At 46.7% G+C, this 15508-nt stretch overlaps 1 protein-coding gene across 1 annotated transcript in view; it reads right to left on the bottom strand.

Annotated features, from left to right (window-relative positions):
• The window catches only part of LOC133361864 (phospholipase DDHD1-like), a 32294-nt gene that overhangs the window by 530 nt on the left and 16256 nt on the right, over window positions 1-15508 (bottom strand). The window contains exon 5 of the mRNA XM_061580857.1: window positions 15-149. Coding sequence (XP_061436841.1) covers window positions 15-149 — 135 coding nt within the window. The remainder of the gene's footprint in view (window positions 1-14; window positions 150-15508) is intronic.

Here is a 15508-nt window from a genome sequence, read left to right as displayed (position 1 = left end):
CGTGTTGGTGTTGCGGATGATGCGGTTCTGGTCCATCTTCTGGCCGATGCCGTGCACCACGAACACCAGGTGAGACACGTCTGGAGGGCGGTCCTCCACCAGAGCCTCCTCCACGTAGCCCCTCTGTAGGTGCGTGCCACTGCTGGATGCTGCGCGCGCACACAAAGACAAAGATCCCCTGTATAGTTATAGATTTGAAGCTTTCGTGACTGCAAGGATTCATATTCTTAGGTTTTTTCGGTAAAGTCACGTAGGTAAAAAATTAAAATGAATTAAAATAAAATAAAAATAAAATAAAAATCACGACGTTTCGGAGGCAACACAAGCTTCCGTCTTCAGGTGGAACCGTCACAGCACGATTGCTGTATCACCTACGTGACTTTACTGAAAAAAACTAAGAATATGAATATCCCCTGTATAGCCTCAACCCTCCTTAGCTTCCGAGATCTGACGCGATCCATCTCCCTAATTTCAGCCGGGTCTGTCCTTGTTGATAACCCAGAAAATATTAGGCCATCCGGCGCACCACATCCAGTAAACCTTCCGCCATGGCTTCGACTTCTCGTCACGTGCCACCTACATTCAGTCTACCACAGAGACCCGTAAAATATTCGGTGAGAAATTAAGCCCAATTTGAAAAATATATATATATAAACCTACTGTAGGGTCTACATCATGGGACCTCCTTTGCCAGTACCAAAATATGGAAAAGGGGTTTTCCCCTTTTTTCTGGCAACAAAAAAACACCTTTTACAAGGAATCATGTCTGCATTAACCACAATACTTGTGGTAAGAATGCAAAAAGAAACATACTCTGATAATATGTGCATAGTCTTTTAAACTGTAGATGCTCACCCCGAGCTCTCATTACTCTGATAGTGCATTGTCTTTGTGCTGTACGCCTTTTGGCGTCCTCTGGTCTAACACCGTTTGAGACGAGTTTTCAAAGAAAGCTGTCTCTGGTGTGGACCAATCAGTTTCAAAGACAATATATTATCAGAGTATGTTTTTTGTTTGCATTCTGACCACAAGTATTGTAGTTAATGCAGACATGATTCCTTGTAAAAGGTGTTTGTTTTTTTGTTGCCAGAAAAAAAGGGGAAAAAACCTATTTTCCTACTGTAGGTTTTTGTACTTTTAAATATCATGAATGAACATTGAAGTGCACCTTGAAGAGATGTTTATAACGTGCCGGGGGCACACAGAGGCTTGCAGTCAGGCAACGGCCGACAGGTGACGGAAGGGTAAAGGGATTGTAAACGACACCGGGTTTGCTCAGAGGCGTTGGTGTTGGTGTGACCCAGGTGTCCCGTTTCGGTGTGTGGGCCAGCGCACACACTCACACAACCCCCGCAAAAGACAAAGAATCCCCGTATAGCCTTTACCAGACCATTGGGTGCAAGTGCTGTTAGCGAGTAGGACCTAAGAAGGCTGGCATGGCACACAAGGGGGTGGGTGATCAACATCCACCACTCTCGGTTACCTTTGTTTCCCCAACCCTGACGTTTACACATTGCACCAGATACACATTTGAGGCTGAGTCGACCAAGGGAAGGCCCAGAACCGCTGGAAATACGAACTTTTAAATCTAGATTGAAAACTAATTTCCTTAGAACTGCTTTGTGTTTAGATTGTTGTCCTTCCACCGCACCTTCATTGAGCACACTGTTGTATATGTTGGGTATGAAAATTTGTTATGTTGTATGCGTGCGTGGGTGAAATTATTATGTTGTATATGTGGGTTATGAATATTCAGTGGAAATAATAATAATTAATGAAATTTGGCCAAATGTGTAATTATCCGGAAATATGTTAATTTATGTAATTACGCACATTTTAATTATGCCAATTCGAGAGGTAATCGTATTAATTATGCGAGTGGGTGTAATTATGATAACGCAAGTCGTTATGATAACCAGACCCCGGTTCACCCCGTTATCGCTTTAACATTTACTGAGTATGTATTAGTGTGTTTATTAAGGTCACCAAGTTCAAATCTCAACGCAGAAGCAGATCTTATGCATAGATTTCAGGAAAGAATCACACAACCACTTCTGTATTGATCAATTTATTACTAATTCAACCTTAACTATGATATAGTATGCGAACTCTCAATCCCGGAACGTCAATACGGCATCAATACAGTATCATCAACGATTGTCTGATTTCACTTTGACAACTGCACATGGATCCCGCATAACGCGATGGTTGTTAGTGAGAGAGAGAGTCGTTAAAACATGCAAATACTATGCTAAGAAAACCTTAACGTTAATGAATGATTATACTCAATATTGTTCACGCAGTACCGCACTCCTTATTGATCATACGCAACCCTTATCACGTTGTTAACACCTTGGGTCACGGAACAGTTGAATATTCTGTAGAGGATGCGAGTACGTGCGGCGATTATGACTGAAAGATACTTGAAAGATTATACGGCGATAAAAAAAAAACACAATCAAAACAGTTACTATTCTTAAAGGCACCAATCTCAACAGATACATCGGCAGGTTATCTGACAGCAGAACGGCTCGGAGTAAGGGCCTGCGACGGTGCTCCTTTTCCGAAGATCGTTATCTTATACCAAGTTTACTAATTGGGGACCAGATCACCTGATAAGGATCCGGTGGCCACCACTCCCCACGTGAGCGTGGCTCGGCGGAAGGAGGTGCCAAGAATCAGTTCGTATTGATGGATCTGTTGGGAATTTATGCGATTAAGAGTACAGCCCACTAAATATTAAAGATAAAAATTAAGAATACTCTTATACGACGGATGCCACCACTCGGTCTCGTTGTGATGCCTTCCCAGCCACGGATGACTTATGGGTTCGAGTGTGTTTGAGTGGTAAGAGTTGTCTTGAATAGTCAGTGTTCGGAGTCGATTCTTTATGTCAAACAGACGCCTGGTGGTCGTGTGGTGAGGGGGCGGTGCGCGTCATACGTATCAGGCGCTCTCCTGTCACCGTGGTGAATTGGCTCGGATGGCTGTTGATACGCTGTCGCAGTTCGGAACCCGGTCGGTAGGTGGCGCCCACAACTCGCTCGTAGCGTGCAGCGTTGGATCGTCGCCAAGTCGCGACGCTCACCACCGGCGGCAGCGGAGATCTCCGGCGGCAGCAGAGATTGACGAGCTGAAGATGAGTCGAGCCGACCCGCTGGTCGCAGCTCGCTCCTGAGTCGACCCTCCCGGTCGAGCTCGCTCCTGGGTCGACCCGCTGGTCGCCCTCGCTCCTGAGTCGACTCTCTGGTCGCACTCCTGAGTGGACCCGCTCTGGTCGCACTCGTTCCTGAGTCGACCCTCCCGGTCGAGCTTCTGAGTGGACCCTCCCGTCGCACTCCTGCTGAGTCGACCCTCCCGGTCGAGCTTCTGAGTGGACCCTCCCGTCGCACTCCTGCTGAGTCGACCCTCCCGGTCGAGCTTCTGAGTGGACCCTCCCGTCGCACTGGTTTCCAATGTTCAGGATCCGTTCCTTTATGCTGAAAAATCCCCCTGGATCCCGCCCACAAGGCGGGGCTTCCGATTTTTGCTGTGTCAGGATCTGTCCGTAGGCAGGTGTGTCCATGTGTGTGTCCGTATGTCCTTGTGTGCATCACTGACGGTATATTCCGTTGTCAACTCCCTCCATAAAACCCACGAGCAAACAACCAGATGTTACAAATTGTCTCGAAGTCGTCTCTCTGTCTGGGTGCAATTTATCTCTTGTCTGGCCTTCTTCATGAACCCAAAACACAGACGTTACAAATCGTCTCATAGGCGTCTTTGTTCGATGTTGCACAACCTGGAGGGGGGGCAACACTCTCTCCGACCCGGCGCACAAAGAAATGGTTAAAAGTTTTAAGTTAACATTTGTCCCTTACTATTTCACAGTTATGATTCTGTATGTAACCTAAGGTCTGTCGTTTCCCATCGTGGTTCCCGACCCAAGTGTAGGTGTTTCCCCGAGCGTACACACACTCCTATCCCGCGCTGCGGGGATACAAAGACGGCCGGGATCTCCCTTTCTCTCCGACCCTGGGTTTAACATTGTTTTTTTTTTATTATGTATTTATATTCGACCTGGTGGTGATTCATCCCGTTATCCTGGCTTTTCCATAAGTTTAACTTTTGTCTTTCATGCATATACTTATTACTATTAATTTATTTCCGATATCTTAGGTTAAGGGGTAAGTTTCTTGATCCTAGGAATTCGTATTCCTTGGTGCCTGGATGGTTATATAAGCGGAATATAGTTTACGGTGAATAGCGTTAACATTGATGTTATGTGCGATATTATGTATTGTGATGTCTTTAACTTAACTTGTTTGTCAGGGCTTTACTGACACGAAGTTGCATTCCATAGCCCGCAGTCCTTTGCCCCACCCTATCTCTGCTCGCCGTTGTTGTTGCCTGCCGTTAATTCAAGGCCTCATTAATTTCCGTCACCCCTGAGTAGGTGAGGGCGGTTGAACCTTGGAGTCAGTTCTGGTTTTTGTCTGCCTGCTTCTTCTTGTGTCCCCTGACCCCGGGAGTTATTATTCTACTTTATGGCCTGTCGAAGCCCCACTCGCTGTTGCTGGGCTGGTGTTGTTCCCGGCTTTTTGCTTACGTTTGCAGTTCGCCGTGCTCTTGATTTCCTTCCCTCTTCAACCTTATATTGACTATTCGCTCCTGTCTGGGTGCGATTCAATTTTGACTTAGGAAGGTTCTGATTGTCATATGCTTCGGGTCGAATTGTATAGAAAGTATTGAAGTATGGAAATAACATTTCATATTGACTTAATGATGGTGATGGTTCAGTAGGCGTAACTTGTGACCTGGTTTAATTGGAGTGGGTGTGAATATCAATAACTTTAGCCTACTCTGTTGTTAAATTCCGACTTTAACGTTACTTTAATAGCAATACAGAATAATTGAGCTTTTTGTCTTAACTAGGCGAATGCGAACTTCTGGTGACCCCCGCAGCCGTGTTGTTCAGCTGGGTCTTGTGCCTTGAGAGATATACAACCCTCTTTTAAATCACCTCTCCCCCTGCCAACCTTCTGCTCTGGGAGTGTTTATTCTTGATTCCAGGTCCAAGGCCCCCTCACATCCAGACGCGCAGGGTTGTTTACATCAGCTCCCCCCCTGTGCACGTGTTCTAACTAGCTCGGAATTCCTGAACACACAATCAGTGATGATTCCTGGCTTTCTGTGGTTGTGATTTAGACAAAGGCGCCTCTGTTTCTTCCATTGCCTTTGAGTCGACACTGCCCTATTATTTGCCCATGTGCTGAGGTCATAGAATTCGTTTTGACTTCAGTAATATTAACATTCAGTATTGGATTAGCAAATGGGCAATGGTTCATTGATGTAGCTCGCAGCCTGGTCTCCAGTTTGAGCGAGCGCGAGGATCGATAATTTAGCCTACTCTGTTGTTGAATTTCGAATTTTGACGTTACTTTAAAACCATGCAGGATGATTGGGCTTTTGCCTTAACTATGTCTGGCTGACACTCCCACTGTCTCTGCCGCCTGCACGGGTGACATGTGCCCGTTCATCAGGCCTTATCTTCCCTTGAAGCAACGTTGTAAATTCTGCCATCCTAACCCTCCTCCGGTTCATTACTTAACAACACCTGGTGTTTTGCAGTTTGCTGCGCTTGGTGTGTTTCACTCATTAAAAAAAACAAGTAAAAAGATAATATATAAAAATCATCAAATATTATTAATCTCAATTATGGAAGAAGGGTTAGTATACAACATTCCGCCCTTTTAAAAATGACCAGTGGTCAAATGGCCACGGGTTATTTTTAAAAATATGTATACCCTTCTTCCATCATGAACCATCGATTGTCCTCAAGTTTTGCTGCTATTCCTTACAACGCGCGCGTACGTGTCACAACTTAACAGGTTATATGTGACAAGAGAGAAAAAAAAATTCTAAAGGAAGGTAAAACGATAAGGGAGGGAACGTTATTCTATTGACTACATGTTATAGGAGATATCGTTAAAAAGATAGTCTCTACGGTTATTCTTGGGTGGCATCATCAGGCCTTGGCTCTATCCCTGTTCCTGGGCTCGAATGGTATGTGGCTTGTGCCTGCGATTAATCTTTTAAGTTCGGCATTCATTTTGGCCACACGGTATGTTAAGGTTAGAATAGCCAGGACTAGTATGATCATCCCTGTTGCCCCTGTGATTACCCATCCCCATCTGTTGATTTCGCTGATATCCAGCCACTTCGGTCGCCCAAGTAAGATCTGTTATGTTAATCTCTGATTCGCTGAGGGATAATTTCACCATATGGAATTCTTTACTGTTCAACAAGTTGGACAGAGTGCTGCTTATCTCAAACTTGTGGCCTCGGAATGTGTCTACGATTTCTACCTCCGCTTGGTGTAGGCTTTTGTCTAGGTTATATAATACCTTGTCCCCTATGCGTACGAATGTTCCTCTTGGTATTGTGACCAGTGCGACGTGGCTTGGAATCGGAACTTCCATGGTTATGGAGTGTTGATCGGTGGAAACAATTGCCGTGTCTAGAGGGGTGCTAATCAACCACTGGGCATTAGCTATCATGGCCACTGTTCCGGTTCTTTCTTTGGGTTTACTTAGCTTAAACTTGCAAGTTTCCTTGGAGCTTAGGTTTGACAGACCACACATTAGTTCTGCTGTATTGGTCAGAAATGGTTCCCCTGGGCAGAGCCAATGAACCTCTTTCATTATTTGACACAGGTTTAGGTCAGGCACCAGGTACTTAAGGGGGCCTTCTTCCTGGTAGGCCACCACTAAGGGAGTTTCCATCTTGGAGTAAATGTCGTTATTCCATGTACCCACGTTCAATACTGTCCGCAATCGGAATACATTTCCGGGTTTAACCAGGGGTAAATTTAGCAAAAACGCCAGCTGTCTAGTTTGGGGGTCCACATGTATGGGTGTGGCTGTACCCATGTTGAAGGCAATTTGTACTTGAGTTGGACTGATTGTTTCCGGGGATGCTGCTTGTAGCACATCTTTTATCAGTGTTGGAGTTACCAGATATGACGGAATTTGTCCTTGTATAAGATCACTGACGCTGCCGCTGATGCTACGCAACAAGTCTTGGATCACCCACTGAATTGGCTCTCGAATACTCTCTTCTTCGTATAGACCTCGGATTGCAGAACTCAATTCTTGGAATGTTAAGTTAATCATGATAGAATGTAGGTTTACGAGAACCACGGTGTCTCGGAGGGTGGATCCCATTTCGACCAGATTCTTTTGTTGGTGTTGTATTTGCTGATGGATCTGATGCATATCGAGCTGTAAATTCTCGATACCTTGCGTGAGGTGTCCAATCTTTACGGCGTTGGATATGGATACTCCTAGTGTGATTAAGGAGCTAAAACCGGATAGTATTCCAAAGACCCCTCCCAGGCCGATAGACCTCTTGGAACGTGTTAGGTTGACAGTGGTGGGGGGAAGTATCATGGTTCTTTGTAATTGCTTCAGGATCGTTCCGATATTCTGTTCACTATATCTTAGGAAGTCATAATACCATATTCGGGTTGCTTGGGTGGCTTGGGGTGGTAACTTCCCGAAGTGCTTCTTTACCACCAAGGCAGGTTCCAAGGAGACATAGACTTGTTGGGTTACTATTTTCGTTTCGGTTACTAGGAAGCTGGAGGAGTCTCTCAGCATCACCCCGGATTCTGGTCCTGGCTTGATCAGCTCTTGGCTCCCTTCTAGCTTGACAAGGTACGTTAGCAGGAGCGTGAGCAGGAGGGCTGCCATTCCCTGGAAAACATGTTACATATTATTGTAGTGTGATAAGCCCATTAGTTTAGTCCCCCCCCTTTTCCACCTTTATTCCTCATCTCGCTCCACCAGCACAGGGTACGGTTTGATTTGGTTGATGTGCACCCACTTGTATTGCTGCTCTCTTCCTGTCTTTGTGATTTTTAGCTGATATACGACTGGGGACATTTTGTCAACCACCTCGTGTGGTCCTGTCCAGGAGGGCAGGAATTTCCTGCACTTCTGTTTCCTTTTCTCGTAATTGAGGTACCACACCTGGTCTCCTAGCTGGTATTCTGCGTGGCTGGCTTTTTGGTCATAGTATGCTTTGCTCCCCTGAGCCTCTACTTGCAACTGGTCCCTGACCATAGCGAATGTGCTCTGTAGGTGACTATTGAGTCCCGTCAGGTATTCAGTTGGCGTCATTGCCGTCGGGGTCTCGTCCTCCGCTGGGACATATAACAGGTGTACTGGGAGGGTCATTAGCCTCCCTGTCATGATCTCGAAGGGTGTCCTGCCTGTAGCTCGGTTGGGTGTGGCTCGCATGGCCATCAAGACTAGGGGTAGTTTCGTATCCCAGTCGCGGCCCGTGGTAGACACATATTTCTTTAGGAGGCTCACGATGGTCCTGTTGGCTCTTTCCACCTGTCCTGAGGATTGTGGATGGTATGCGACATGTAATTGTCTTTTTACTCCCAACATCTTCCACACTTCTGTGATGACCTCGGCTGTGAAGTGGCTTCCTTTGTCTGAATCGATCGTTGACGGTAGGCCCCATCTACTGAATATTTGGTTAATCAGTAGTATAGCGGTTGTTTCCGCGGTGTTGTTGGGTGCTGGTAGACACTCTGTCCATTTAGAGAATGCACAGGTCACAGTTAGCATGTACTTGTTCCCTTTGGTTGATCGGTTGACAGGTCCTATCCAGTCGATTTGTAGGTTGGACCAAGGATAATCTGCTCCCCTCCTCTGTAGGGGTGCCCTATGCTGTGAGGTCGTTGGCTGGTACTTACAACACACGAGACAGTTGGACACATGTTTGTGTATGTCTACCCCCATTTTTGGCCAGTAGGCCACCTGTCGCAGCATCTGTCCCGTATTCACCTCGCATCGGTGGCCGCTACACGGTTCATTGTGGGCGTGTTGTAACATTATTTCTCGATATTGAGAGGGGACTACCCATCTAGGTCGACCGTCTTTTTCGTTTGTGTATACCAGTAGCCCTTTTCGCATTGAGAACCTTTTGATTTGGCTATGCATGATCTCGAGCTCTTTGTTGTCATTCAAGTTGTCAGTAGTGATTGGTTTTCCTGCTGGATCTTGGATATGATCGGCGAGTGTCTTTAGTGTTTCGTCCTCTTGTTGCATTCTGATCAGGTCTTCGGAAGGCTGGGCACTGTTCAATTGGGCTCTGGTTCCAGCTTCTGCCGGGTTCTTCCCACTTCTTGTGACCAGTCTTATCACGGCGATGTCTTGGTTCGTCGACTCTTGTTGTCCGTCTCTGTCGGTTTGGTCTTCTAGCTTCCACGGGGTGCCTTCCAGGCTTCCCACTTTTGCTATAGCATCTGCTTGGTCGTTCCCAGTTTTCTCTTGACCAGGTATCTTGGAGTGTCCTTTGACTTTCTTCCAAAATATCTTCATATCCTTGTTCTGAACCATCTTATCTATGGCCTCGAATAGTTCTCGATGGCGAATTGGTTTATTCCTATGGTTCTTCATCTCGTTTTTTTTCCATATGGGTAGGTGGTGCAGGAAGCTGTGCTGTACGTAGTTGGAATCAGTGCACACCACCATGGTCCGTATTTGGTTATCGGATGCCATCTGGACAGCGATGTGTACCCCGACCAACTCTGCATACTGGTTTGACTTTGGTCCCAGCTGAAATCCCTCTTGAATCCCTGCGAGTGGGCCAGTTTCCCAAATGACTCCTGACCCAGCGTGAAGCTTGTTCTCCTTCATCTTGGAGCATCCATCGATGTATACCACTGGTAGGTCGGCACATGTCTCCTTCCTGAAGGGCAGGTACCTGTTGTCCTCCGGAGGTATCTTTTCGTCCTCTGCTTCCATGCTGTCAAAGGTACAATCATGTAAATCGGCAAGACCTTGGGCCATTGGACTTTTCTTGTTCTTTGCGTATTTCACTGTGATTGGTAGGCCTTGGAGTGTCAGTGCCCAGCTGGCTATTCGGCTGCTGGTTACGCGGCCCTCTCGAATCTTCTTACTGTTGAGGTATGCCAAGGATTCATGATTCGTTTCCAGGATGATCCTCTCTCCGTTCAACAAGTTCCGAAAATGTTGTATGGCCCAGATGTTTCCAAATATCGCCTTCTCACACTCGGAGAACTTCATCTCCACTCCCCGGAGGGCTTTGCTGGCATAGGCAATAACTCGTTTCTCTGCTTCCTGTCTCTGGTACAGTACCGAGCTGATACTATGATCTGAGTATGCGGTCTCCAGGTAGTATTCTTTCCCTTTCTCTGGGTATGCTAGGCAGGATGCCTCTGTGATCTGTCGTTTTAATTCTTTTTCTGCGGCTTCCTGTTCCTGTCCCCACTCCCATGGTTCGTCTTTTTGCAGTAGTTTAACTAAGGGTCGAACGATTCCTGCGTAGTCGTCCACGAACTGTCGAAGGTAGTTGCAAATCCCTAAGAAGCTCCGAAGGGTCGTGACTGTGGTGGGCGATTTGAGTGCGAGGAGGGCTTCAAGTCTTTTGGTTTGGGGTAACATTCCCTCAGTGCCGACCTGGAGCCCGAGGTAGTCCACCCTTTTGCGTGCCCACTGTCCTTTTTGTATTGAAATCTTTGCGCCTGCTTCCTTTAACTGCTCGAGGGTATGCTGGAGGCTCTCGAGGTGTTCTTCCCATGAGGAGTCCTTGACTAGTATGTCGTCGACGTAGATGATGGTGCCTCGCTCTTTTGCGTCGCCCATCGCCTTGTGGAGGAATATGTTGAAGTCTGCAGGTGAGTTCGAGTATCCGAACGGGCAGCGATTCCAGGTATACTGTATTCCGTCGAAGGTGAAGGCCAACTTGTATTGATCGGTTTCTTTTACTGGCATGGTCCAGAAGCCATTTGCTAGGTCCATTGTGGTGAGTACCTTTGCGCCTTTTATTTGGTTGAGACCGTGGTCGATTTCTGCCATTGGCCATCGAGATAGGGGAACTGTTTTATTGAGTTGTCGGTAGTCGATCGTGAGTCTCCATTTTCCCGTGGGTTTTAGTACTGGCCAAATGGGTGAGTTGTAGGTCGAGTTGCATTCCCGGATTATGTTCTTTTTGAGTAGGTTCTCTAGGGTTTCTTGGATCGATTCATAGGCGGCCAGTGGAATCTTGTATTGCTTCACGTATACCGCTGGTGCTCCCTCCAGTGTGGGAATGGATACCACATGTAGGTCGGTTTTGCCACAATCATAGGAGTCTTTGGAGAACAGGGAGTTGTATTTTTGGAGCAGTTGTCGTAGCTCGTCTCGTTGAGTGTCGCTCTCTAGGGCGTCTGCTGCTTCAATTTGTTGTTCTATTTGTTCTTCTATTGTAAGGACTCCTTTCTCTTGGTTTGGATCTAGGGCCTTCGTGGTTTCGGGCGGCTCGGTTGAAAGTTCCTTTTGCGTTACTATTGGTTGAGTTGCCTTGGCTTCATCCGAGGGTAATACGCTCTTGCCCTTGTATTCTCCTTCATCAGTTTGCAGTTCGTCGGTTTGGCCTCCAGGGGGCGGTGTATACTCCATGAGGGGACGGTCATTTGGTGATACTGACTCTAAGTCGGCTTCCTTTCGGTCTTTTCTCAGTCTGTTAGTCATTAGCTGAGTGATTCGAATTCCTGCTGGGAGCTCGTCTTCGTTCCTGATTGTCGTTGATAGGTCGTCGAGCTCTTGTGTTATCACTTGGATTCCCGTGGAGTCTCTCATAACGTCTTCATCTTCTGAGTCCCTTTGTTGCTCCGGCATTGACTGTGCCCAAATTTGTCGGGATTCAAGGTTCATAATGGGTTTCAGGCGATTCAGTAGTTCGATCCCAATAATCAGTTCTTTTCCTGGGTATTGTATGACATATAGGGGATGGTTCATGTTGATTTTGTTGAACGTCAACTTCGTCATAACTTTGCCCAATGGTCGCATGTGGGTCCCTTCACATCCTGAGTAGGTAAGTTTACTTGGCATCACTTGTAGTGTTTCATTCTTCCTCTGGAGGGCAGTCTGGAGTTCGTCAAATAATTCTCTGGATATCATGGATATTTCTGCTCCAGTATCACAAAGGCCTTGGCTGGTCAGGGTGTCTTGCAGTATTACTTCCACGTGGACTCGTCCGACTGGTCCTACGGGAATCAATTCCCCCAGATGGTACCCTTTTCCTTCTGGTACCACTTCGGTGATTGCTTCGAGGCTTCTTGTCTTCTCTACGTTCACTTGGGCTACCTTTGCTCTGGGTGTGCCCTCCTCCTGTGTGGGTATAGTTGGTATTCTTCCCTTCGCTACTTGCATGGAAGTCTTCATACTCCCTAGGAGCTCTTTTTCCATCCTAATGTGGTGAGCATATCGATTCCTGTTAGCTAACGGCGGTCTATGCTCTATTGCTGGTGGAGGCGGCAGTAGGGGACGATATGGTGACTGGTTTGGTGGGCGTCGGCCTCCGCGGGGTAGGTGTGGCCCGTCACTCTCTCTTCCTCGTCCATAATTCCAGCCTCCGCCCTCTTCTGAATTCCATGGTGGTGGCGGCTGTGGGTGCCAAGTTCCTCTGGCCTCGTTCCTCCCCCCACGTGGAACGTTATTCAGCGTGTTGTGGACGGGTGTCGATTCTATTGGGTTAGGCGCCCTCTCCTGGGGGAATTCATGTCTACCCCGTGTGGCGCTAATATTATTCCTTGGAGATTCGCTTCCCTCCAGATCGAGGCATTCTTTATCTCTGGTGACGATGTGGGTTTTGGCTATGCCAGTGGTTTTCCGTCCGTTCACCCAGGCCGTGTGGGCCTTGCTTTCAATCTGGCGTAGGGAGGCAGTCTCGGGGTCCAACATCATTCCTACTATTCTCACTATTTCAGGTCTCAATGATTGGAAGAACATCACTTTTAAGACTGTCTTATCTCCCTGGGCATTGTCCACGTCCCCTGCGTAATATGCTTTCTTAAGGCGTAGGAGATAATCTCGTGGGTCTTCGTCTACACGCTGGGTCATCAACTTTGCCGCGTTCAATCCTTCGGATAGTGTGGAGTATTCCCCAAATCTCTTAACTACTGCTCGGCTCAATTGTTTAAAGTCACTCTTCACCCTATTTGGCAGGGAGGCTACCCATGGTCTGGCGGGTTCATGTAGGCTCCTTGATAATAAACATGCCTTTTCTGCTGATTTACCCAGACCCCGGATCTTAGCCTCCTGTTCTACTGTAGTTATGTGAGTGTGGATATCCCTGTTTTTGTTATGTGGATCGAAATAGGGAATTCTCACGAGTGCTTTGTCCATTAGTTTTAGTGTCTTACTGTTAAAAGTGTGTTGTTCGTCATCAGTGGTGTCGGTTCCTGAGGAGTGCTCCCTTGAGCTACCCTTGTCTCCACTATCACTGTTGTCATGTGTCCCGTGTCTGTGTCGTGATCTCCCTCTGTCCGAGGATTCGTATCTGTCCCGTTGCTTGTGTCTCTTGTTTTCCTTATGTGGGTCTTGTGATTCGTGCTTGTGGGTTGGTGTGCGTGATCTCCTTGAGCGGTGTCTATGTGGTGAGTGTTTTTGTCCTCGACCTTCATGCTGCCTACTACGTGTGTGGTGCCTGCTAGGTGAGGTGTTGAATTTATGTTTGTCTCGTGCTTCATGGTTATCGGGATTCCTGTCTCTGGGATTTTTTGTGCGGGTGGTTTTGCGTGGGTGATTTTTACATGTCATGCGTCCCTCTGGTGAGCTCTCTCTGGTACCCATGTCGTGTTGGTCATTGTCAGAGGAGTCAGTGTTAGATGAGCCGTCACCATCACGGTGGCTCTGCTTAACATAACTTTTGTAGTGCCTTTTGCACCTGTTACGTGGGTCAACTTGGCTCGGTGATTTCTGCTTATCCCATGGCTCATGCTTGTGTGATGTGCGTCTCTCTGGTGAGCTCCTGTTATCCGTGTCGTGTTGGTCATTGTCAGAGAAGTCAGTGTCAGATGAGCCGTCACCATCACGATGGCTCTGCTTAACATAACTTTTGTAGTGCCTTTTGCACCTGTTACGTGGGTCAACTTGGCTCGGTGATTTCTGCTTATCCCATGGCTCCTGCTTGTGTGATGTGCGTCTCTCTGGTGAGCTCTTGTTACGTGTGTCGTGTTGGTCGTGTTTGTGCGAGGTGCGTTTCTCTGGTGAGCTGTCTCTGTCATCTGCATCATGTCGGTCATACTTGCGTAGCGTGCGTCTGCCTGGTGTTCTGTTTATGTCATGTTTCCCGTCTTGCACCAGCTCCGCCCTTTCCCGCTCTATCATTACAGTGTATCCTGATGACTTAGGGTTAATTATTTGTCTCTCTCTAACGTTGGGGTGGTCGGCCTCATGTTTTCCCGTTTGTATTATTATTTCCTCTTCTCTCTCCTCGATTTGCGAGGGTGTTACTTTATCAAAATTGCTTTGCATAGTAGCCACACTCATTGTGGGATCTGGCCCTGGGCTACGTCCCCGTGGCTCGGAGTGTGGTAAATTGTTACTCCCGTATGTGTTCTGTGTATCAACGTCTGGGTGTTTCACTGGTGCATTTAGTGCGGATTCTTTCTCTCTCACGAGGGCGTGCAGACGCTCTACCTGCACCATTAAGGACAGTTTCTCTTGTCTCTCCCTTTCAAATTTTTCCTCATTCCATAATCTTTCTCTGTCTGTCTGTGCGAGGAGATACGAGTCTACCCTCGCTATTTCTGCAATTTTTACGTCACGTTTGGCTTTGCCACATTTCATCACATCCTTAAGTAGTTTCCTTCTATGGGCCTTAACATCTTCTGTATGGCTCCCCTCCCATATATCTCTCTGCTCCGTCTGCTGGCTAGCAGTCCGTCCAGTACGTTTTAACACAAATTCCCGATATTGTTTTTCCATAGATTCCATCTCCTCCTCAGAGGTCCACTCTGTATCAGTGTTATGCGTTGGTGTGTCAAACTCAGAATGTTGTGGATCCTGTGCCATCTCTATTATGTAGTGTGGTTAATAGACTTAAGAGTGTATCTTAATTCTAACATCTCATGTGCGTCGTGAGTTACTCTAGAATTCCCCTTCAGAGCACATATAAACAATTGTATCACAGGATGCGTCAGTTCAACTCGAGCAAATAATCTCAGCCCAGCTGTCTTTGTTATACTCTGCTACTCTGGTATTTCCCTTCAGAGCGCGTTTTGTTTGTATACCCCCGTTTACAATCACAAGGCAACGTTAGTTCACAACACTTTGATTAACACATCAGTGATTCGTTCCTGAATTCATGCATAAACTGTCTGCGAGAGATCCCGGAAGACGAGCCCCCATTATGTTGTATATGTTGGGTATGAAAATTTGTTATGTTGTATGCGTGCGTGGGTGAAATTATTATGTTGTATATGTGGGTTATGAATATTCAGTGGAAATAATAATAATTAATGAAATTTGGCCAAATGTGTAATTATCCGGAAATATGTTAATTTATGTAATTACGCACATTTTAATTATGCCAATTCGAGAGGTAATCGTATTAATTATGCGAGTGGGTGTAATTATGATAACGCAAGTCGTTATGATAACCAGACCCCGGTTCACCCCGTTATCGCTTTAACATTTACTGAGTATGTATTAGTGTGTTTATT

The sequence above is a fragment of the Lethenteron reissneri genome, chromosome 8 (genome assembly GCF_015708825.2).
Source record: "Lethenteron reissneri isolate LAM-NWPU_2019-01 chromosome 8, ASM1570882v1, whole genome shotgun sequence".
NCBI lineage: Eukaryota > Metazoa > Chordata > Hyperoartia > Petromyzontiformes > Petromyzontidae > Lethenteron > Lethenteron reissneri.
Note: the sequence above shows the minus strand (reverse complement) of the source record. Positions and strands in the feature narration are given on the sequence as shown.